The sequence below is a fragment of the Equus przewalskii genome, chromosome 20, assembly GCF_037783145.1.
Source record: "Equus przewalskii isolate Varuska chromosome 20, EquPr2, whole genome shotgun sequence".
Classification (NCBI taxonomy): domain Eukaryota; kingdom Metazoa; phylum Chordata; class Mammalia; order Perissodactyla; family Equidae; genus Equus; species Equus przewalskii.
This window is the reverse complement of record NC_091850.1, coordinates 6480525-6504752: the sequence shown is the minus strand read 5'-3', so window position 1 is coordinate 6504752 and position 24228 is coordinate 6480525. Positions and strand designations below refer to the sequence as shown.

General features: G+C 42.5%; 1 protein-coding gene across 2 annotated transcripts; it reads right to left on the bottom strand.

Annotated features, from left to right (window-relative positions):
- Nucleotides 1-3415: 3415 nt before the first annotated feature.
- CD180 (CD180 molecule) lies at nt 3416-21470 on the bottom strand. Of its 2 annotated transcripts, none has more exons than XM_008515890.2 (3): nt 21056-21470; nt 12009-12175; nt 3416-8033 (listed from the first exon to the last, which is right to left on the bottom strand). In XM_008515890.2, exons 1-3 carry the CDS (start codon nt 21143-21145, stop codon nt 6305-6307), a joined length of 1986 nt encoding a protein of 661 aa, XP_008514112.2. In that variant the 5' UTR covers nt 21146-21470; the 3' UTR covers nt 3416-6304. The 2 variants fall into 2 exon arrangements, with proteins under 2 accessions (XP_008514112.2, XP_070442946.1); XM_070586845.1 differs by having other exon boundaries at nt 20937-21074.
- Between the last annotated feature and the right edge of the window lie 2758 nt (nt 21471-24228).

Sequence of the window (24228 nt, the reverse complement as noted above, 5' to 3'; positions counted from 1 at the left end):
TGGTTGCCCCAGTCTGTAATCATGTGCATGGGTGCATGCGGTTCATGCTGTTCCTATAACCCCACTTCCCACCTACACTCTTATCCAGCTTTCTCTTTCTGCCAGGCTAATAGATGTAAAACTTTATCTCATTTACTCTGTATTTCTCCAGTTCCTAGTAGAATCAACATGTTAATAATGTTGTTATCCCACCTAAGAACATAGAATGTCTCCCATTTATTCAGATCATGCTCTAATTTATTTAATCATTTCTCTATTGTTGGATATTTAGGTTGTTTCTAAGGACAGGAGAAAGAGAAAAAGGGGGAAACAAGCTGTTTAGAGACCCCGTGAAACAATGTGAAGGGAGAGGAAGGAGATGGCTGGGTGCTCTGGTGGCCACCTGTCCTCTGCATCTGGTACTATGTCTTTTCTTTTAGCACTTCCTTACTTTCTGGCTCTACAGGCCCCTCTTCTTTTTTTTTTTTTTTTTTTTTTTGAGGAAGATTAGCCCTGAGCTAACTGCTGCCAATCCTTCTCTTTTTTTTTCTGAGGAAGCCTGGCCCTGAGCTAACATCCATGCCCAACTTCCTCTACTTTATATGTGGGATGCCTGCCACAGCATGGCTTGCCAAGCGGTGCCATGTCCACACCCAGGATTCAAACCTGCAAACCCCAGGCCGCTGAAGTGGAACGTGCACACTTAACCGCTGTGCCACCAGGCCGGCCCCTCTAGTACTATGTCCTGAACAGTCAAATGCTTGGAGAATATTAGCTAAAGATGGAGAGGACGAGAGGAGAATTTTCAATGAAGTTCACTGCCTAATCCTTCATGAGCAGTAATGGCTTTAAAAATAATCTGTAGATGAGGTCTTTCCTTTTTCAAGACCCACAAGATTTAATAAATGATTTTAAGTTATAAACAGCTGGGAGGGAGTGGGAGGGGGAGGTAGGTGGGAGAGCAGGGTAGTTTAGAAGCAGACTCTGTGGCCTGGCAGTGACGGCAGAAGAGACTAACAAGCCACCTGCCCAGGATGTCTCCCCCTTGGATTTGAAGGCCCCTTCCTTTTTTTCCTATTTTGTTAGGAAATTTCCTCTTCCAATCTATGGAGCAGTTCTTCAGCTCATTTGACTCATAGACCTGACAAATGCTTCTGCTATTGGTTGATAAAATTAAGATTAGAGAAGAATTTTACAGGAAAATCATTTGGCTAAAAGTCAGGGCCAACCCCAGTGTAACAGAATCCCAATGTCCTGTAGGGGTGGGCACAGGACCCTGTTTTGTAAAGAATCCTCCAGATGCTTCTGCTAATAAACGAGTATCTGGGAGCTCCGGGAGCCACACTGGGCTGGCCCATTCCTCTGCAACCTTCAGGCTAACTCCCCCTGGCTTACACCTTCTCACTCTTAATGTATCGGGCAATTGATTCTAGCTCAACACTCAGGTCCCACAGTCATGACTTGCTTAGAACTAACCACATCTTCTCTTGCCGTAATTCAAGTTAATTTTCTCTTCGGCATTCAGGGCACATAGGAAACAATGTCAGCTACCTCTCTTGCATCTTATACTAATATACAAAAACATTAAAAAGCCATTTATTTCATACTTTTGAAAACTTCAAAATTGCAAATGATGCTTACTAGGGAATTGGACAAGTAAGAATGATATGATGGTTTTCTGTCTTGAAACTTTATAGATAGGGCCTGTGTTTGGGTCTGTGCTGTGTTCAGTTAGCAGCAAAGCCTGCTGGCACAGGAGAAAGGTACGATTTGCTCCCAGATCGTGGGAGTTGCAGCTCACTCACAAAGTCCCTGTGATGAAGGCCAGTCAGCTTTTATGGACTTCAATGCCTTTTGCTTCAGTACACTTTGAAATGCAGGGTCAGCTCTCTGAGCTACAACAAGCAATAATAACCCATTTTTATAGGAGTAGCTTGTCAGAGCGACAATAACATGCAATACATAAAACTAATAAACACACCATGTCTACAGATTCTATCCTAGTAACCAGGATAAAGCAATAAAATTGACAGCAGCCATCAAAAAGCTCCCTTTCTGACTTTGTCGGGTGAATTTACTGTTGCTTAAAACAGAGGAGCTGTCACAAAGCCTTAGATCAGTGTGCAGTTATGGTGTAGCAAGTTGCATTTCGTGAAAGGGGCGCGTGCCTGAGGTGTGATGCAATGCGCATCGGAGATATTCTGCAGAATGCTTTTGGTTTTCCAAGTTGCACATTAATTGTTATAGAGGACAGAGTGGCTGTGGAGTGGTGGGTCAGCAATCAGTATTTCCTATCTGCAGCTTAAATCCTTAATGCAGGTAGGAGCTTAAATTTGCTAGAATACACAGAGAACTCAGTGGATTGGTGCTGTCTCAGACTGGATTCTTAGAGGGTGGACTTCCATACTCTATGATATAAAGGAAGGAAGAAAGGAAAGCATGAAATAAGTAAGAAGGAGAGAAGCACAGAGGGAGAGAAGGAGAAAAGGAAAGAAGGAAGGGAAGAAACAGCAAGGAAAGAAAAGTGAAAGAGAAAAAAGAGGAAACGGAGGAAGGGACAAGTGAGCATGGTTTTTGCATCTTCATGATCACTGTATTCACTAGGAATACTTCCCCAGCTTTCCAGAGATGATCATCTAATTTGCTACAAACAAGTGAACAAAATTAACAAAACAAAATAATTACGTGACCTGCTACATTCCTACCTGAATGCCCAAGGGTAAGTGATTCCCGAATTCTCAAATGGGAGTGATTCCTGCACAAGAGCGGTCAGCGTGGTCTGGGTGGTCAGCGGGAGGTGCTCTCTCTGACTGTGGAGGGTTGGCTGCCCGACCTTTCTAAACCAACATGCCTTCAGGTCCCTAGAACGAGGGGCCTTTCCTGGAGCAGGAATTAGGAAGCTCCCTGGAGGAGTCCTTGCTCTGCATACGTAGGGAGCCTGCTCAAGGCAGCCGTGCTCGCTTCTGCACTGAGTCCCTTCTGAGCCCGAAACTCAATGAGAAAAGGCCTTGGTCACTGCCAGACTCAAGGCCAATACCAACCCAGCAGTGGTTTGGATTGGCCTTCTCAGAATGAGGCCCCACCATCCTAGATCAGGGAAGGAATAAAGGTGGCTGAGGGTGTGTGTCCCAATGTCCTCTGATTTCCAGGCACTTTCTCCTTTAACACATACCCTTAACTGACTGCCTCTCTATTGCTCAGGAAAGCCCCCTTCTCAGGCACCTGTTTTCCCAAATGCAGGTATTCAAGATAATTAAGGCAGTTAATTGTGTGCTCTGGGCTCTGCTTTTCTCCTCTCACCAGGCCCAGGTCACCCAGGGTGTAGAGGGATTTGGTACCCATTATCTCGGCACCTCACTTGGCTTTGAAGGAAGGATGCCTTTGAGCCCAGGGGTTGGGGATGTCAACCTAAATCAAGACATAAACTGAAGCAAGCTTGAATTAGCAGAATGTGAGTTTATTCGGGAATAGCAGAGGATTGCAATTTGAGAAACACAAACTGTAGCAAGCTACAGGCAAGTCCATTGGAGGTTTGGGGTTGGTTATATTTATGGGCGAGAAGTGCAAAGAGTGGGGAAGTCAGAGTCCAAGCAGTAAGTTCATTGGCTTGAGGACGGGGAGAGATCCTTGGCGGATGTTCATCGGTCAGGAGACAAGTTCCTGTTTTCTATAGATCAGGCGTTTATGGGGAATCAGTCTCTCAGTTCTTAAGTTTCATTTTCCTGAGGGCACATGCACGAAATTCTCCACTCTATATCCTCCAGGTCCATTTTAGACTGAAGTCCTTTCACAGGAGTGTGCTGAGGATGAGGGAACAAGGTGTAAGATCTTGAACGCTTCTCTCTGCTTGAGGTACCCTTCCTGTGTGCTAAATTTAAGGGGGCACCAAAAACTCAGTAACGAAGATGGAAAAATATTTTAATGCAACATTTAAAACAGTCAAATCTAATGCAAAATATCCACGATGAACATAACAACATTTTAAACAAAGGCAGGACGGGTATCACTGAATTTTCCTTTTGCCTCAGACTCTAATAGGGTTCAGCATGGCAGTGTTGTGGATCCTGTCTTTGTTTAAAATTTTGATATTTTATTTATGATGACTTTTTGCACTAATTTTAAGTATTTGAAATATTGCATTAAAAGTTTTTGTCTTGGAGCCAGGCCTGTGGCGTAGTGGTTAAGTTTGTGTGCTCTGGCGTCAGCGGCCCTAGGTTTGTGGGTTTGGATCCCAGGTGTGGACCTACACACTGCTCATCAAGCCATGCTGTGGCGGTGTCCCATGTACAAAATAGAGGAAAATTGGCATGGACGTTAGCTCAGCGACAATATTCCTCGAGCCAAAAAGAAAAAAGAGGAAGATGGGGAATAGATGTTCACTCAGGGCAATCTTTCACACCAAAAAAAAAAAAAAATTGTCTTGATCACCAAGTTTTCCGTTCCCCCTTAAATTTTGCACCCAAAGTGAGGCCTCACTCACTTTACCCTAGTCCCAGCCTGCATCCTTAACCAAGAACATCTGGGAATACTTGGCCTCCTGACCAGTACTACTCAAAACCCCAAGACTAGCAGGGCATTTGCAGTGAAGATTTATGGCCTCCCCTCACTGTTTGTTCTGAGGAAGCAACGAAAATCAACAGGAATAAGTTAATATATTGAGGTATATGAGGAACCCATTTGGTTGAAAACTAGTTAGGCCTGACCTTGTTTTTCAGAATGGCCTGATGTGGCCTGTCCAGCACTCATGGTACATTGGCTTTAAACAGTTATAATGTCCCAAAGCAAAGAATGATGCCTCTAAAGATAGGGATGTATGCCTCTCCCCATATCAGCATTTCTTTAAAGATAAGCATTTCTTCCCAGAAACTGAGTCAAACTGACCCACTATGTATATCTTGTGACCGCTGACTTGCTGGGCTAGAAAAACATCTTGTGACCGTAGTAAAAAAAGATATTTCTGTCATAGTTGATATATGTTCCTTCTTCCAAAACGGTATGTAACCACTCTGTACACCCTGCTTCTTCGGAGTGCTTCCTTCCTTGGCAAAGGTCGTTCTTCCAGCCTATATAGTCCTCAGACTGGCTCATACAATAAACTCACCCCAGTTTTGATTTATAGATTGATTATTATTTGCATTGACATTTCCCTTGTCTTTCCTGCTTTTCCTGGGAGTGCTGAGGTAAAGGGGAGTTGGTCCCCAAGCTTCCACTCTGGTGTTATGTCCCACTATTATACCCTTGTGATATTGTGGTTTATAATAAGAAATACCTTTTTGGTCTTCATCTCATTCCTGGTACAGAGCTCCTAAATCCCTTGGAATTTCCTGTGATAAGAGTGATAAAGTTGGGTTTTTTTTTTTTATGTTACCGTGGTGACTTTTGGAAAGCACCTAAGGATGGGCGCTGGTTGCCAGTGGAGCCAACTATGTGATCAGAGGGTTGGAACTTTCAGTCCCATCTCCCCACCACCACCCCCAACTCGGGGGAGGGGAGAGGAGCTGAGGTTGAATCAATCATCAATGACCAATGACTTAATCAGTCATTCCTATGTAAAGAAGCCTCCATAAAAACCCAAAAGGAGGGAGTTTGAGAGCTTCCAGGTTGGGAAACAAGTGGAGATTCAGGGAGAGTGGCATGCTGGGAGAGGACGTGGAAGCCTCATACTCTTTCCCTATACCTTGCCCTGTGCATCTCTTCCATCTGACTGTTCTTAATTATATCCATTTATAATAAACCGGTAATTCTAGTGAGTAAACTGGTTTCCTGAGTCCTGTGAGCTGCTCTAGCAAATTAACCGAACCCAAGGAGGGGGTCGTTGGAACCTCCAATCTTTAGCCAGTAGGTCAGAAGCACAGGTGACAGCCTGGACTTGTGATTGGCGTCTGAAGGGGTGGGGGGAGCAGTCTTGTGGGACTGAGGCTTAACCTGTGGGATCTGATGCTATCTCCAGGTAGATAGTGCCAGAACTGAGTTGAATTCTAGGACATCCAGCTGGTGTCTTCATCACCAAGGGATGTCCATGCATGGAAGGGAGATGGCCTCCTCATGGGTTGCTCTCCTGGCCCTTCCCTGCCGTGGATCCTCTCTTAACTTCCCCTCACCTTCCATGTGAGGAAATGGCTGGGGCTCTCACAACAGTGTCCATCCCTTTGGCCCTCGTCAGTTTCCTGCCAGGGAAGTTCATTAGTCCTGGCACTCAGAAAAGCACGGTGAATCTCTGCCAGCTCCTGGAACCCATCTGAAAAGTCTGGTAACTAAGAGATGGCACTTTCTCAGGACAATTTTGCGGAACACATTTATTTGCCATCTCTAGAAACCTTGAGCACTAAATGTGCTGGTATTTCTTCCTAAGAAGGTATTTAACTGAAAAAATGAGCAGAATGGTGAACAAGAATAAAAATACTATGAGAAAGAAAATGCCCACAGCTGTCATTCCACAGGACAGTTTGACATCAGACAGCTTAACTCCCCTTAAAGATGGGGGGCTTGCACAAGTGGTCTCCTCCGAGCCCTCAAGTTTGTGCAGGTTTTCTTTGTACCACATTATGAAACGAACGTTTGAGCAAGTGCAGTCTAGGGGATTGTGGCTTAAATTAATGGTGCTCTGCTGGGACAAGATGGGGAGGAGACGGGGGGGGATGACTTGAATGCTGTTGGCAGCGAGATTGAGGTAGATCCCTTTAAGATGGCTAAGAGCATCAATGCTATTGCCTGGCAGGCTGTTCTGACTTAAATCTACGTGACTCAGTTTGCCAAGGCTGTGGAATGCTTGCTGGTCTATGGAGAGGAGATCACAGAAGGATAAAATCAGAACCTCCAGACTGCCCACTGTCTGAAGTAGGTTGGCCTTTGGGATGCTCCCATCTGGAAAGCGATTCCCTTGTAAGTTCAGATGCCGGAGATTCGGCAGGCCTGCTAGAAGGTGCTGATTGCTGGTATCAAGGAGGCAGTGAGAGAGATTCAGAACCTGCAGGAGACGGAGGTTTTGGAAAGGACTTTGTGGGGCATTAACGCGCAAGTGGGTGAATGCCAAATCGAGGCGTTCCAGCTGAGGACACTCTTCGAACGCCTGATTCTGGAGACCAAGGGGTGAGTTGTGGCTCAGGTTTAGGTACTGCAGGTGGAGTAGGTTTTTGAGTTGCAGATTGCAGCAGTCAGAAGCCTCTATGTCACTGTGGCTTAAATCAAGTTTCTGAAGATTTTCTAGTTTCTCCAAACAGCCGGCACCGAGGTCAAGTTTCCTCATGTTGCCTTTGATGTAGAGGTCTGTAAGGGATGGGAAACTGGCAGCATTGATTTGACACAATTGGTCAAAAATATTTACGTTGAGAACTAATTTCTTGAGCGAGTTCATACCCTCAATCCCAGAGGGTAACTCTTGCAGGTGAGTTGCCGTCAGATCCAATTCCCGGAGTTGAGTGAAACACTGAAACGTGGTGGATGAGAGGCCAGAGAAATGGTGCTTCTGCAGGTTGATGCTCTCAACAGACACTTCACAAAGTCCCTCAAGCATGGCCGAAGTAAGTTCTTGGTCATCAATGTCCTCAAATGTCCCCAGCCAGAGAGACTGGGTAGTAGAATTCCGCAAACCATTTAATATAACTGACAGGTTAAAAGCTCCTCCAAAGTTTAAACTTTGGAAGATTTTTGAATGGAAAGCCCCAGGTTCAATGCCTTTAATGTCATTGCCATTGAAGTTAAGGCTTAGGTTGGTGGCCTGCCTCAGAACCTTTATGTCTTCTCTAGAGAGGTAGTGTATAGCATTGTTCTGAAAATCCAGGACTTTCAGATTCTGTGTTGGGAAGTTTTCTGGGAACTTAATGGAGGAAATATGGTTGCTTCCAAGGTGCAAACTTTCCAAGTTTTCCAGATTGTGCACTGGGATAAAGTCAAGATTGGATATGCCTGTTTGGATTAAGAAAAGATGCTTCAGTGACTTGGGTCCGTTAAATGATGTTTCTGCCATGAATATCAGGGGGTTTCCAGTCAACACAATTGTGTTCAATTGATGATGGCTTTGAAAAGTGTCTTCATGTACCCAGTTAATCTGGCACCTTAAAAAGATGATGGTATTCAACAATAATTAATTAGAAAAAAGAGAAAAACTCTGTCACAGTGACCTATAGTAACAAAGCTATCTTTTGTGCATAGTAAAAACAATATACATTATTATTCAAAGTAAAACATGAGAAACGTTCTTCAGGACCCACAGATGGCCTGTGAATTAATGACGAGCCTCAGTTCTGAATACTGTGATTTAGAATTTTTTCCAGATATGTTACCCCTTTAGATTGAATTCTCAGAGATTTGTGTTTGGAATCTAGAGAGCAATTAGTGGTTTGATTGTAGGCAAAATCAAAATTTACTATTTTTAGTAATATAAAATATGTCATGTAATGCATAACATATAGCATATGATATGTAATATATGAATCTGTGTCATCGTGGGCAAGTCACAACTATTCTCAACCTCTGTTTTTTCATCTATAAAATATAGAAATAATGATTACTTTGTAGAATGGTTGTGAGTCAAATGATATATATATGAAAATACTCCATAGACGTATGGAGCACTAGAGGTTCAGAGAAACCCATCCTGCTATTGCACCTAAAAATATTGGATTACACACACATGCACACAGGCGCACACACACACAAAACTCCATTGGAGGTCAATAAGGCGTTCTCAAAAGGAAGCTTGACTCCATAGGAGCAAGCGAGCCCTGGAGTTAGCTTTGTCATGTCTGCCAATATCTGCTAATCCTTGGTGGCCTAGAGCCTGGGTTTTAATGAGCCACACATACCAGTGGTAGGAGACAAAGTTTGGGGTCCAAGGAGGATAAGAGATCCTATCAAAAACCTGCAAACTACCAAGACCTTCAAAAGAGAACCTTTGAGTGAATAACCTTAAAAAAGAAAGCCACAGAGGGAGACCTTAGGGATATATGTTTACCTTGGCCTTGGCTCTGAGTGAAACAACAACAAGAAAAGTCTCCTCCAAGATTCCCTAACCATAAGCTTCCACACATGAGGATTCTGGCTGGAATTTATGCTACCTCTGTGGACAGCCCTAAAAAACCCAAGTGGAAAATTTAATTTAAAGTGGTTCCAGGATGGTAGTAACTTCAGGTAACTGGCAGAAGTAATTAGAAATCTTTTCTGGAGTGACGTACTTACTCAATTTTTTATAAGTAAAACTTTGAAATTTACATAAAAATAAAGAGAATAGTACAACGAGCCTTCATATATCTATCACACAGATGCCAAACTTCTCAAGATTTTGCCATTTATGCTTCTTTGCTTCATCCATTCTCACTTCTCTCTCCTGAATTATTAGAAATAAAATCCTAGACATCCCAAAGGTATTTCGGTATGCATCTCCAAAAAATATAGGCTTATTTTCTGTAGCCATAATGCCATTGTCACATATAACAATATTAATAATTAATTGGTATTATCTATTTCTAGGAAAACATTTTTTTTTAAGATTTTATTTTTCCTTTTTCTCCCCAAAGCCCCCCCAGTACATAGTTGTATATTTTTAGTTGTGGGTCCTTCTAGTTGTGGCATGTGGAATGCCGCCTCAGCATGGCTTGATGAGTAGTGCCATGTATGCGCCCAGGATCCAAACTGGTGAAACCCTGGGCCCCAAAACAGAGCACGCGAACTTACCTCTCGGCCATGAGGCCAGCCCCTCTAGGAAAGCATTTTAAACAAAAACTTACACAAAGTTCCAAAAGATGAGTGAGTTCAAAATAAAAATGTACTACACACTAAACACATAAGGGAAACACAGCAAAAAAAAAAGTTCTACACAGTAAGATTTTAAAAGACAGCAGATGCCAGAAGTATCAGCTATATCTCATAATATATATATAATATATACAGAATATATGCTATGATATATATTATCAGAATATATGACAAAAATGTTTATATCAAGCATATATTTGATATGTTTAAAGGAATAGTTGTAACCAAAAGTATGATGAAGGAAAAATATTAAAATTGATCTGATATTTTTGTAAAATGAAAAATCAATGAAACCTATGGAAAAGTTAATAATTGAAATCAGAAAACCAATAGATAGTTTATACAGGAGATTAGACATAGCTGAAGAGAATATTAATAAACTAGAAGTAGATATGAGAAAATTGCCTAGAACATAGTCCAAAAAGCCAAAGAGATGAAAAACAAGAAAGAAATATTAAGGTATAAGAAGGATAGATGAGAAGATGCAATGTAAGTCTAACCAGAGATCCACAAGGAGATAAAAAAGTGAATGGGAGCAAGCCAAGTTTCCAACAGATAATGGCTAAGATATTTTAGAATTGATGAAAGACACCACTCTTAGGTTCAAGAAGCCCAATAACCTACACAACGCATCACTGCGATATTACAGGATACCGAAGACAATCAGAAGCCATGGAAAACTTTCAGAGAGAAAAAGATTCCCTGCATGTGAGCAATGATTAGACAGATAGGTGACTGTCCATCAGCAACAATGGGAGACCGGAATGATAGCCTGGAAGGGATGAGAAAAAAATAACTGTCAACCTAGAATCATACGTCAGAAAATACCATCTTGCAAGGATCAGAGTGAAATAAAGACATTTTCAGAAAAAACAAAAGCTGAAGGAGTTTACTGCTAACAGATTTTCCCTAAAGGAATTTCTAAGGATGTACGTCACGAAAAAGAAAAATTATTCCAGAGAAGAAGGTCTGAAGAGCAAGATGGAAGAATGAGCAAAGAATATAGAAAACATGTTGGTAAGGCTAAAGAAAAACTATGCAAAGTAATAAAAGCAATGTCTAATTTGTGGCCAGATACAAGGCAGAGGGGGAGCAGAGGAGGAGGAGTTTAGACAGTATGAGGTCATATTTTTACCACTTATTGAAAATAATACAAGAAGAAGTGGAGTCTTCCAGCTAGAATATCTATCCTGGCCCATACACTCCTCAAAAGTGTGGTCAAACTCATTTCACCTGAAAATGAGAACTAGTAAAGGAGAGAGAAAGTCAGTTTCCTTGGGGCATAATAGGTAAGGAGCAGAATGATCGTTGTCTCTATCTGAAAGGGCAAGGCTTTCTCTCAAATAAGTGTTTCTAAGCCTGTGCGCATGGTGTCTTGGCTGGGAAAGTGGCCTGGGGTCACTGGGGGACTTTGGACTGGGAGTCAGGAGAGCAGAGTCCAAGTTGCTTTACTGTGTGACCTTAAGCAAGCTCACAAGATCTCTCTGAGCCTCCGTTTCCTCATCTAACACGAGTTGGATGGCAGTACTCACCACGCCTACCTCACAGTCATGGTCCTAAAAATGAACTAGTACAATGGATGTCACTGCTCTCCCAATCTCCAGAAGCGTAAGTTGAAGGACCAAAGCAGAGGCAATGGAGCTGCTGCAAGGGGTACAGACCTCATCCACATGTGGAGCCTTTTCCTCTCTTACACACACACACACACACACACACACACACACACACACACACATATTCATGCCCACGCGCACTGCATTTCCTTTTCGCTTCTTCCCTTATTTTCTTGTGATAACTTCTGCCCACTAGTTCACACTCTGGCTCAGCATTTGGAATCCTGATTTTGCCTCTAAAAGCAAGTAATGGAACTCTTTTCTCAGTTTATATGGAAAAAATTTAGTAGATTGTGTGTGTTTCTCAATTTTTAAATTTAAATTTTTCTTATAATGTCACACCCAGTAATAGTCAACTATGCTAAAATGTAGTATAATATAGCGTCTGATTTAGTACAAGATTTATTTTCAGTTTTGTTATCAATATTCCTTAGAACTTAGTGCTGCTGATGCAATCTAGTTTGAGAACAATGCACTTTCCTATCCATTCGGTGGTGTAGAAGGTTTCTACACAGGTGGATACATTTCATGAGAAAGGGTAAATGTGCAGAATAAGCAGATTGTCCCTGTGCCTCAAAAGAAGGCCCTGGAAACAATTTGAATGCAAATTGTGTTATTACTTGAGTAAAGCATCAAGTGCACACAAAGAACTCAGATACGTACCTGGTTAAATCCAAAAAGATAAGGTTTATTAGTCTGCTGAAGGTGGTGTTTTGAATTGTAGGCAAGAAATTAAAGCCAAATTCCAAAAATTCTGTTGTGTTTGGTAGAGTATCAGGAATTTCTCTGAGGCCTAAATTTTCACAGTTATATGTTTTGTTGGCTTCTTTCTGATAAGAGAAACAATGTAAATTAATATCAGACTTATTAATTTGGCTGACTATCTAGCAAAATTACATAGTTTATCCTTTGAGCAGCAATCCCGCTTCTAATAGTCTTTACCAAATATAATACTTGCAAAAACACAGAGTGACTTATGCATAACATTATTCATTAAGTATTTTTTTGTAATAGCAAAAGATTGGCGACAACCAGATTATCCATCAATACAGGACTAGTTGAACAAAATGTGGTACATTCACAAAATGGAACCCTCTGCAGCTGAAAAGGAATGAGTAAGATCTCCATACACTGACATGGGGGGATATCCAGGTATTCTGTAAGGTGGAAAAACCAAGGTGCAGAATGTCTACCAGTGTATATAGTATATAGTATATGGTATGTAGTATATAGTATGTATTTTGCTACCTTTTGTGTAAGAAATGCACGTGCATATTTTCTTATATTTGCAAAAAGAAACCATGGGAAAACCCCCCAAACTGGTTGTCTTTAAGGGGAGAGAAGGAACCAGATAGAGGAGCAGAGATGGAAACAAGACTTCTCTGAATGTACTTTGTTTAATAGTTTCGATTTTGGATGCATGAAAATAGTTTATTTCAGTTTGAAAACAAATCAAGTCTAGATCAGCATGAACAACATACGCCAATCATACATTGCATACTTTCTGATGTGATATGATATGAAGTACACAGTACCACCGATGAGGTTTTCTTGCCAAAAAAAATAAAGTTAAACTTGAATCCCATCAAGACTTTAGGCTTAATTTCCAGTCTACAGTGGATACCGGGGATTTCAGATAAGCAGCACCACAGGTAGCAATCAGCCAGATGAGGAAGGTGGGACGTGCTGTGGAACAACCGACTGTTTAATCAACATGTGAAGGATGCTGGTGGGCGCGGTGAGAGAGGAGAGGAGGACCCAAGAGGAGACTGCTTTTGTAAAAAGACACAAGGAGATACAAAAGCTACTTAAGAGGCATAGCCAACAAATGATGGAGCAACCCTTGTTTGGATTCTGATTCAAATACAGCTTTTGGGAAAAGACATTTTATAGACTGACAGGAAACTTTGAATGAGGACAGGATATTAGATGATATTAAGGAATTGTGAATTTTGTTAATGATAATGGCCTTGCAGTTATGTACAAGAAATGTTCTTGTTCTTTCGAGATGCCTATTGAAGTATTTAGGGGTCAAATTACATGTTTGGGATTTACTTTAAAATGCTTTAGCAAAAAAGGAGGGGAGGAGTGGATAGATTAAATTAGGAGGCAAATGTTGAGGGTTGTTGAATGTTGAGTGATCCATTCATGGAGGTTCCTTATAATGAACTACTTTTGTATAAGTTAGAAGTTTTCTTAATACGACGTTTAAAAATACTAGCAGTGTGGCACAGACCTTAGCCCATGAGGCCTTGCAATCTTGAAGCATGAGTCAATTTTGGATCTCTGGAACTGCAGTCTGCTGATGCCAGACACCAGCATTTGGGCACAACCCTGCACACAAGTTCAGAGGACTTCCTCACCCTGTGCCCAAGGAGAGTCAAGTATTCCGAAGGCTGCCAATTACTGCTTGTTAGATGCCCTAACTTAAGTTATACATCTTGGACTAACTAGGCAAAAATGGGTAGGCATTGGTTAGAAGCCTGTAGAATTATGGGGTCATAACTTGTCTGGATGATGCCTTGGGATGAAGGGTGGTGGGGCAGGTATGAGGGTCTGGTGGGGTATATTCTGCATGAGGAGGCTCCTAGGAAAGAAAGAAATGATCTCCAAGGAACGTGCACTTGGAGACACAAAGAAGAGAGGCATCCCAGAACCACAGGGCCATCTCTCAGATCACCTCAGGATCCACGTGATTTCGTCCTGCCTTCCCTGACCACACAGTGGTCTCACTAGGGGCTCCATTGAGACGCCCAGGTCTGGGAAAGACCTATCCCATCAAATTCTAGATCTGCAGCTTTCCTCAATACTGAGTTGCAAACAGGCCTGCTTAGCTGGAAACAAAAGGCTGCACACATCCACCTTTGTTCTGAAGCATGATGTTTTGGAGATGTCACCATTTTAATTGCTTTTGGCTTTATTCCAACTTCCAGTTAGTGGTGCACTTTTTTGTAGTTACACTGAGCATGCTCATCTACAGGAAATCTTGTTTTCGTCTATATTGTGACAATACTAAGAATATCACTGATGAAAATGCCATATTTATATTGTCCTGTAATTCTCTCTTCATTTTACAAACTCGAAGTCCTCCAGGAACTGCCATAAATCCACCTGCTGCCCTTGAAACGTACACTTTGCACTTAGATTTAGCTGACTAGTGGGCAAACCTTATGTTGCTAGAGCCCTCTTTGGTGCCCATGAACATGGACAACCCAGAGAATGTGTGTGTGGCTACTGCTCCAGATTAGCTTTGAGGAGACCTTCTTCTTTTCTGATCTCCACTGGCATAACCAATGTCACCTACGCTTGGAGAAAGGGGCCTTTCCTCAATTCGTGTTGCTCTATTCTGGCCCTGCGGCAAAAGGCTTGATGGTGACAACTCCTTCCTTCTCCTGAGTATCTAAGTGACACCTACATTACTCCTCTCATGTGCTTTACTGGTACTTTACTGCACTGATGTAGTCCAGAAAGTTGAAAATCGATCAGGAGCTCTACTGAGCCAGTGGCCTGAGGGAGTTCCTAACAAATGGAAAGGCAGGTAAATGCAAGAGTTCAGTTTCAACCCCAGGAAAAACCAAGAACCAGTGGATAACGCTACCAAGCTGGATTAGAAGAGCCTGTGTTGCACCAGGATCCTGTGTCATAACGTTAATCTCTAGTTACGTAGAAACTGCAATGAACTCTCTACCCTCGATTTGTGGGAGAAAGAGACATATAATAAGAATTGCAGTCTTATAAGAGAATTTGAAAACCAAGCACACTCCAGACAATGTGCTGGGTTCCATTCACGTGGCTTTTCCCCTTCAGCTTTCACAGTCACACTCCTGTACAATCAAAATTACCATTATGAATGGTGGCACCAAAGTACCACATGCTCTGGAATCATCTAAGCAGCATTAAGTTGTTTTTAGTCTATTGTATTTTTTAAGGCAGGAAGTATACACACACACACACACACAATACTACCTCTCTCGTTCTTTTTTTATTGACAGTAAATTGCAGACATCATGACCCTTCTCCTCTAAATCTCCTAAGAACAAAGATATTCTCTTACACAACCACATTGCTGTTACCAAATTCCGAATATTTAACATTGAGGCAATACTATTATCCAACATACAGTCTATATTCAAATTTTGCCAATTGTCCCAATATTGTCTTTTGTGGTAATTTTTGTTTTTCCAATCCAGGTTCACACATTCCATTTAGTTGTCATTTCTCTCTAGTCTCCTTTAATGTTAGGCAACTCCTCAGTCTTTGTCTCTTATGATATCGATTTTTTTAAGAATACAGGCTCATATTTTGCAGAATGTCCCTCATTTGGGGTTTGTTTATTTCCTCATGATTTGATTCAGATTATACATTTTTAGTAGAAATACTACATCAGTGAGGTTATGTCTTTCTCACTGTCAAGATTCATATGAAAACTTTTTGAGAATGAGTTCTGATAGCATAGCACGGGATTTCAGGGCAGCAGGATGATGATGCCACAGAGAAGGAGAGGATAGGATGCAGAAAGGAATACCATGTGGCCGTTGCCATTTTGCCCAGGGCTGGGCCTGCCGCCAGGAGCATGAGTTCAGTTGCCTTTTCAGGCAGACAGCCTCTGCTGCTTTTGCAGCCCCTGCAGTTTCTGTGAACAACACGTGACCATTTTCTATCACTGCAGCCTTCCTGCTTTAGACCTCAGTGTCGGGTCAATTTCCAAAGTCTCTTTTCTCACTCTTCTGCTGTGGCTGGTTCCATCGCAGACAGGACCCTTCCTGATGTGAGCTCATGCAGCCAGCAGGGCTATTCTGTACAAAGCCACATGGTATTCACAAGTGCCCCATGCCAACCCCTGTTCTAAGTCACGGGGCATTGACTCAGGACCCGCTGTGCTCTGGGACCTGCACCAACCACTTGTCTCTAGCTTCATGTCAGAGCTGCATCTCTTACAAAGAGCAGGACTCCTAAGCATTACATTTGGGTTTGCAATCCCTTTTTTCCTCTGGATATTCATTTGCATGTTTTCCATCAGGATCTTGTTTTGCTTCTTTCTGCCGTATCTCTAACTCCCTGCCATCCCACTGAATTTTTCCTCCTCCTAAGTTGAAATCATTTTCTAACTTAGAACCCTTTGAGTTTCACTCAAGTGCTGATTCCCACCTTTCTGATGTCTCATCTTCATGTGGCACCCGCAGCTGCCAGCTCCCCCATGCACAAGGAGTCTGAGATGCTGAACCCACTCTCCCTTGTTAATCGCTTCTCTCTCCAGAGATGGCAATTTGACTAAGCCAAATCCCAGAGTAACATTTGCTCTCTGAAAATAGAACAAAACATTCCCAAGAGGGCACAGTCCTAAAACTTTTTGTCAATCTGACTCCTCCAGTCAAATGGCATTCCAAATATGTGCAGTTCATTTTCTGTTTGTCTTGAGTCAGACTGCTTGGGTTCAAAGCTCAGCTTTCAACCCCCAAGCTGTGTTCTCTGAGAATCCTTTTTCCCCACGTGTAGATTGAGGATAATAACCTCTCTTTGAAGTCCAAGAGTGGGGATTAATGAGATAATATATGTCAAGCACTCAACAAGCGGAGTCAGCATTTAACTGGCCCATCACAACATGAGGTCATTATCTAGGGTTATTGGGAAGCCCCTGTATCCATGAACTTGGAATTCTCCTAAAAAAGAGCTCTACTCACTCCCCCTCCCCCATACCTAGGACTGAAGGACTCTCTCCTACCATGTTTTGAGGGGACAGGATAGCCAAGGTAAGCTCATTTCGTGAGTGCATCTAAAATGTTACCAGAATCCAAATCACAGAACACTGAGTTCCAACTATGCTTTGCATATTTGCCAGCCTACAAAGACTTGCTCATGTGTCTAATTTTGTAACTTATGATACACACAAACACAGAGAAAGAGAGAGAGAACATGTAGCATTGAACAATGAAGATTCCAGTTGGAGTGTTTATGGGTGTTTGTTGTAATATTTTTATAGCTAGTCTAGGTTTGAAATTGTTTTCAAACAAAAAGTTTTATTAAAAAATTCATCTTGACGCCTACCTCACATCATATGCAAAAAGCAGTTCCAGAAGGGCTATAGATCTAAATGTGAAACCTAGAAATAGAAATACATACAAAGCAATAAAACTTCTAGAAGAAAACATAGGATAATATCTTCATGGCCTTGGGGTAGGTAAAAATTTCTTAGAACAGAAATGCACTGAAAATAAAGGAAGAATGATAAATCAAGCTATGTTAATATTTAGGACTTCTGTTCATCAAAAGATATAATTAGGAGAGTGAAAAGGCAAGCCACAGAGTGGGAGAAGATATTTGCAATCTGATAAAGGACTTGTATCCACAATATGTAAAGAACCCCTACAAATGAATAAAAAAGACAGACAACCCAAGAGACAATGGGCAAGAGACTTGAAAAGGTATTTCACATACACACACACATAGACACACACACATAAGAGGATATGCAAATGAACATCAAAAGTATGAAAATGTACCCAATTTAATTATTCATCAGGAGAATAAAAATTAAATCCCAATGAACTACCACCACCCACCCATCAGAATGGCTAACGTTTTAAAAACAAACAATAGCAAGTATTAGTGAGGCCGAGGAACAATCAGAGCTTGTAACATTGCGGATGAGTGCAAATGGAACCCCACACTTTGGAAAACTTTGTCAATATCTACTAAAGTTAAACAAATGTACACTAGGTGACCAAATACATCCAATCCCTGGTATACACCTAATAAAGACCTGTACATTTGTTTACTAAAGACAAAGATAGGAATGTCTAGTGCAACAGCATTCATAATCGCTGAAAAATTGGAAACAATGCCAATGTCCATTAACAGTAGAATGGATAAATAACTGGTGGTTCCCAATACAACAGAATACCATCCAGTGCTGAAAATTAACAAATGATCGCTAAACACAAGTCATTGATAAATCTCATATATTTAATGTCGAGCAAAAGAAGCCAAACACAAAAAAGTGCACACTGTATGTTCTCATGTATATAAAATTCAGAAAGAGGCCAAATCGATCTATGGCAATAAAAGTTAGAGTACTGGATGTCCTTGGGAGTTAGTGTCTGGCGGAAGCACAATGGGGCCACTGAGGTGCTGAGAATGTTGTTTCTCCATCTGTGTACTGGTCATAAGAATGTGTTCAGTTGGTGAAAGCTCATTGAACTATCCACTTAGGACTGAGGAACTTTTCTGTATGTATGTTTTACTTCAATAAAAAATTTGCTGAACTCAAAACAAGCAAAACAAAACCAAAACTTTGTTTTCAGGATGGGGCCTGATAAGCTATATATAGAGTATGTGATGAATTATGCTTCAACTGGAGAGGGAGAACAAAAGAGGAAAGGAAAGCAGGCGGGGGGGCAAACCGGGATGATTTGCACTTGAAAAACGGCCAAGCTCTTAAATCAAAACCTTCCTCTCCCATCACTGCCACTTTTATCCTCCTTACCTTCCAAAACAAGTTGTATCTCCCAGTTCCCTCCCCCGTATTCACATAGAAGTAAGAGCTCAGTAAATAGCCTTAGAATCCTGCTGTTGTGAACTCAAACATGATAGAAGAGGTAAATGAAAATATGGAGCCAATGTTAATTGAATAACTCCCAACGCATTTAAAATCAGAGTCTTTTCAGAGGGAGGGCTGCAAGGAGGTTGTTGTATTGGAAAATTCCAGTCTCATCTGACTTATCCAAAAAGCAAAGCCCTTGCTGCAGCGTAGGGCCAGGCCTGGAGATCCTGGGACCATCAGCAGGACTCCTGCCACGTGAATAGCACGGAAGTCCCCAGAACAAGCAAATAAAGGACTAGGCTGTTCTCCCTGTCTCTTTCTTCTTCCTTCTGCCAAAGCAGAAGCCATTTGCAAAAAGCAATTGGCAATTCTGGGGCCTGGTGTCCTTAATAGGAAGCTAGACTGGTCCAATATTTCCACAGGTTTTCCAAAATCTCCCAGCAGTGGAGGGCCTTTGTGGGCTTCAAAAGGGCTACATGGGCTTTGCAGTGAGGTGAGGATTTAAGAGTTGAACTGGTAGCCCTAAGACTAGGGCATTTAAAATAACCTGCTTCCCAATGAGCAGGAATTTAATGGTGATATTATCTCAGCGGAGGATGTTACCAGAAGGTGGACGAAATACCTGCCTGATCAGTAGGAGGTGGTGTGCACACTCCAACCTTCTTTTCATGCCACCTACATGTCTGTGTGAAATTGACCTTCCAACCTGAATGATAAGAGGACAGCCTTTTGGAGCTGATAAAAATCTCTTACTTGTCCTCATCTGTGATGGGCTGAATTGTGGTCCCCCAAAATTCATATGTTGAAGTCTTAACCTTAGTACCTCAGAATGTGACTTTATTTGGGGATAGGGTCTTTAAAGAGGTAATCAAGTTAAAATGAGATCATCAGGATGGGCCCTCATCCAATAGGACCGGTGTCTTTACAAGAAGAATAAATTTGGACACAGACACAATGGGGAGACGATGTGAAGACATAGGGACAAGAAGGCCATCAACAAACCAAAGAGGGGGCCTCAGAAGAAGTCAACCCTGCTGACACCTTGATCTTGGACTTCTAGCTTCCAAGACTGTGAGCAAACAAGTTTCTGATGTTTGAGCCACTCAGTCTGTGGTACTTTGTTATGGCAGCCTGAGCAAACTAATATACCTTCCCAGACTTAATTTCCCCTGGGCATTGAGCCTCCTCTTGGTCTGAGTACATCCTGAGTCCATACCTAATACCACACTAACAAGGGTTCTGTTGCTTTCTGCTTCTAGACCTTATTCCAGTCCTGGCTGTGATTCTTGCTCTTGTCTGGCAGGTCTTTGCATGCTCTCACTTATCATTCTTTTGACCATGGCTCCCAAGCACTGCTGTTCTGCATCATGCTCTTCCTGTCTCTTTTTCTTCTTTCAGTTACAGCCTAGGAAAGCAGCCCACCCAGCTACCAAGACTGATGGGCCTTTCTGTCCACAGCCCTTGCCTAACAGGCCACATGGTGCTGGACACTTGGTGGGGTCGGAGACAGAGGGCAGAAGGTTGAAGCATTTTAGAAGATGGCAAGAGAATGAGGCCCTTCTCCTTTCTCTCTCTCACCACCCTCTCCAAGAACTTCCCACAGGTTGATAATATTGTTATGGTCTAAAACAGAAGGTGCAATTTGGCTCTATTCTCAGATGTTACTCCTGTGGGTTAGCAAAACAGATGGAGAGCTGTCCAATTCGAGGAGAAAGCCAGACTCATTCAGAGTGATCTTCATATGTTCTAAAACCTGACACCGGTCGTCTTTACAATCCCCACTCTGCGAGCCAGGAAAGCAAAGGACTATTCGGGGTAGTGGCCATGTGCTGGGATGTTGGACAGACAGCACCTCCATCTGGAAGCACTTTTGGAAGTCTGCTCTTGGTGCTGGGAGCCTCTTGATATCTTATGTCCCAATTAGGATTATTTTGGGGGAATTGTTTGCAGAGGAGAAAAACTCTCACTTCTTCCTACTAAGGATCTGTGAGATCATCCCCTGGCTAAGCTCTTTGACTCCTTATTCACAATAAAGAAAAACTTGTACACACCTTATTGCCCTTTTAAAGATGGTGGATATTGAGACGCCAAGGCTCAGGTGGGACCACATGCTGAATCTCAAAATTTCCAGGCAGTTTAATCTGGGTAAAGACAAACAGTTTGGACTCACCTCAGTGCACATCTGATCCAAGGAGGCGATGACTTCACAGCTGGCAGAAAACAGGATTGCCAACAGGAAGCAACTGACACTGGGAGCCATCACCGGACTGAGGAAACCCCAGCTTGGAGGGCTTATCCAATGCCTGGAGCTGAGAAAGGGAGCCAAGCTATGATGGCCTCAGCAAGTTGACAGCCAGAGAGGTGCTCAGAAGCGTGACCTCAGAACAAGAAATGCTGTTGTCTGTTCAGCATTTGGTGGCTCATTGCTGCAAAAAAAGGGAAGTCTCTTTTGCATACCACCCATCCTTGCCAAAAATAGCTGAAGGTTCAGCCCCAGGATGGCTCAATGCATTTCCTGGCAAAAATGAAAACAGTTATGCAGCCCTCTTGGGCTGGTCATACAGACTTTCAGTATGATGGTTTCTGGTGACTTTAGGCTAGCATCAAGATTTTGGCCAACTCCCACAGCTTCCGGGGATCTTTCCATGAGCAAGGCTGCAAAAGCAGGAAGCGGTTCTCAGAAAGAAGGCCACCTTGTTAGTTGTCCTAAATGAGTGACTGGAAGAGGTGCTGAGGCATGCTGGAATGGCAGAGCACTCTGTGGGGGCGAATGGAAGGACTGAGTTCTGCCGTGGCACCTGCTAGAGCCGGAACCAAGCGGGAGGGAACAGTGTTGTCCCTAGAAAGGGACTGTAGTTGCTGCCTTGGCCACTTCATTAGCACCCACCTCTGGTCTTGGTACAGGTAGAGGCTAAGTCCATCCCTCAACCAGGTGACTCAGGCCTCCTAAAACAGCTGGGGTGGAACAGCCTTTCGTTCCCTAGCGCATGACTCAGGGAAGTCGGTGACACTGCTCTATACAGACGGTCTGGCGAAGAGAGAACAGAGTTAAGATGTCAGCCTTGGCTCTATTTCTTCTTAGAAATAGCTTAGAAGCAGGATTGCAAGTACTGTCATTATGGTGCAAGATGTGATATGATTAAAGAAAGTCAAAGTCAAGGGCTCCTCACTGGGCTGCATTCAGCTACCACAGATGTTGTCTGTTCCCCAAGCCTCTGGTGTGTAGGAGATACTTGGCATTGCTGCTCTCCCATTCCACTTCCAAGAGCCCAATTCTTAGCGTCAGAATTTGCAGTGACTTGAGCTGCTACCACTACCACCACTACTCTGTTACCACCACTAGCATGATACTTAGAGCAGCTGCCAGTCATTGAGCACTGACTATGAGTGAGACACTGGGCCGGTGTTTTCCTTTTGTATATTTCCTTATCACATATTCTACCTGAGAGATGCTATTATTGCCCCCATTTTATAGATGTAGAAACTGATGCTTAGAGAAATTAAGTGACCTCTCCAAGGCCACACGTCCAGAAAGTGGTGGATTTAGGGCTTCAGATCCAGGCTGTCTCCCTGCAGAGTCTGCTATTACTTTCCATAGTTTAAGAAAGAATTTTCCTCCTGAAGGAGCTGAAGAGCGGATGGGTGAAGAGAGTTCTTCATCTGGAATTTCAGAGCAGATGCTAAAAAGTGGGGGGAGGGAGCGGCGGTGGGAGGAACTGTGCGCTTGGTCCTGCGCTGGGGCTACTACAAATATTCAGACTTTTCTGGTCACCCTCACAATGCCATCCTCCTCAACCGAAGCACCTCTGAAGATGCTTTTGGCAAAACACAGTCTCAGCAACCCCAGACCGAAGACAGACGGCCCTGTGTGAAGCAGGCATGCATCGCGGCGTGACGGGAGGAGCTCTGGAGTAGAAGCGGGCCCGGTTCTAAGTCTCAGACCCATCGCTTATCAATGAGCCAACTTGGGCAAGTCGTTTCACTTCTCTATTTCCCCACTGAAAAATAGAATAGGAATTTTAATTCCTGTTCTGCTGACACTGCAGGGTAAATATAAGGATCAAACGGGATCATTTACGTGAAAATGCTTTCTTAACCTTAAAGTCCTACGTACATGTGAAGAACATGAGGCGAAGGTTCCTCTGAGTAACCAGTTCCCATGTCGTGTAAATATCACTCTCAGGAAATTGTCTCCTGCCCCAGAGACATTGGAAAGGCATATTACTTTCCTTCTTAAAGAAAGGTTTGACGGCTCAGTTAAGGCCGTGCGATTTTGTCATTTTCTGAGGCCACGCTATTTGCATATGATTTGCATGTGTTTGCATAATAGATTCAAAAGACTCACTGAGAGTGTATAAGAGTAAAAGAAAATAAATGAATACGGGTGACCTTCTGCCACAGCATTCAGATCAAATATTCAGGGCCTAATACCCTGAAATATGAAATAGATTAACATTTAAACTATTGCAAACAGATGGGAAGATAGGTTTTAGAGTTCAGAGGCAAGAATGAAACCCTTATTTGGTCCCAGGTTGTAAAGAATCGCACACTCTTAAAGGTCACCCCATTCAAATGCTTTTCATGCCTGAATGCTCTGCTCCACACCCTTTACCCCATCCCTTTCTGTAGACAAAAACAGACACACAACATTATTTTCCAGTCTACTCTGAAATGTCTCAGGTGACAGAAAACTTACTATCACCACAAAAATTGTTTTGGTGAATTTTGACTTTATGAAAGGTTTATCTTATACTGAACTGTCTAGAGTCTTTCCTCTAACTTCTCCACAATGGGCCTCGTTTCTTTGGGCCGACAGGACAAGTTCAAGCTCTTTTCTACTTGCTGGTCCTTCAGGTATTTGAAAATAGTTATGATGTCCCTGAATCATCCCCTTTCTGGTTAAAAATCTCTAGTTCCTCCAACAGTGTCACAAGTTCATGCACTATAATCCCTAATGGTCTGTTTATCTGAGTCTCTTCCAAATCTGCCAAGAAAAGCACTGACTCGAATTCTAGTCTCAGCTTTGCCTTTAACTAGCTGTGTGTCATTGGAAAAATCTCTCTTAATTTCCTCATCCGTAAAATGATGGAGTTGAATTAGCTTATCTGTAAGGCACTTTTTCGTCTAAGATCCCATTACTCTATTTCAAAATAATGATTTCCGTTTGACTTATGTAACAGTCCTTGGCTTGAGCCAATAAAATGGAGTTATGCATGCTTTTTGTTGACAATTCCTGTTTCTTTCCTGCTCCAGGCTGTCTTACTCCTTCCTGGCAAATATAAAAAACAGAGAGAAGTTTGGCTGGAGCGATGGGCATCACGGCTGATGCAATCTCAATTCATT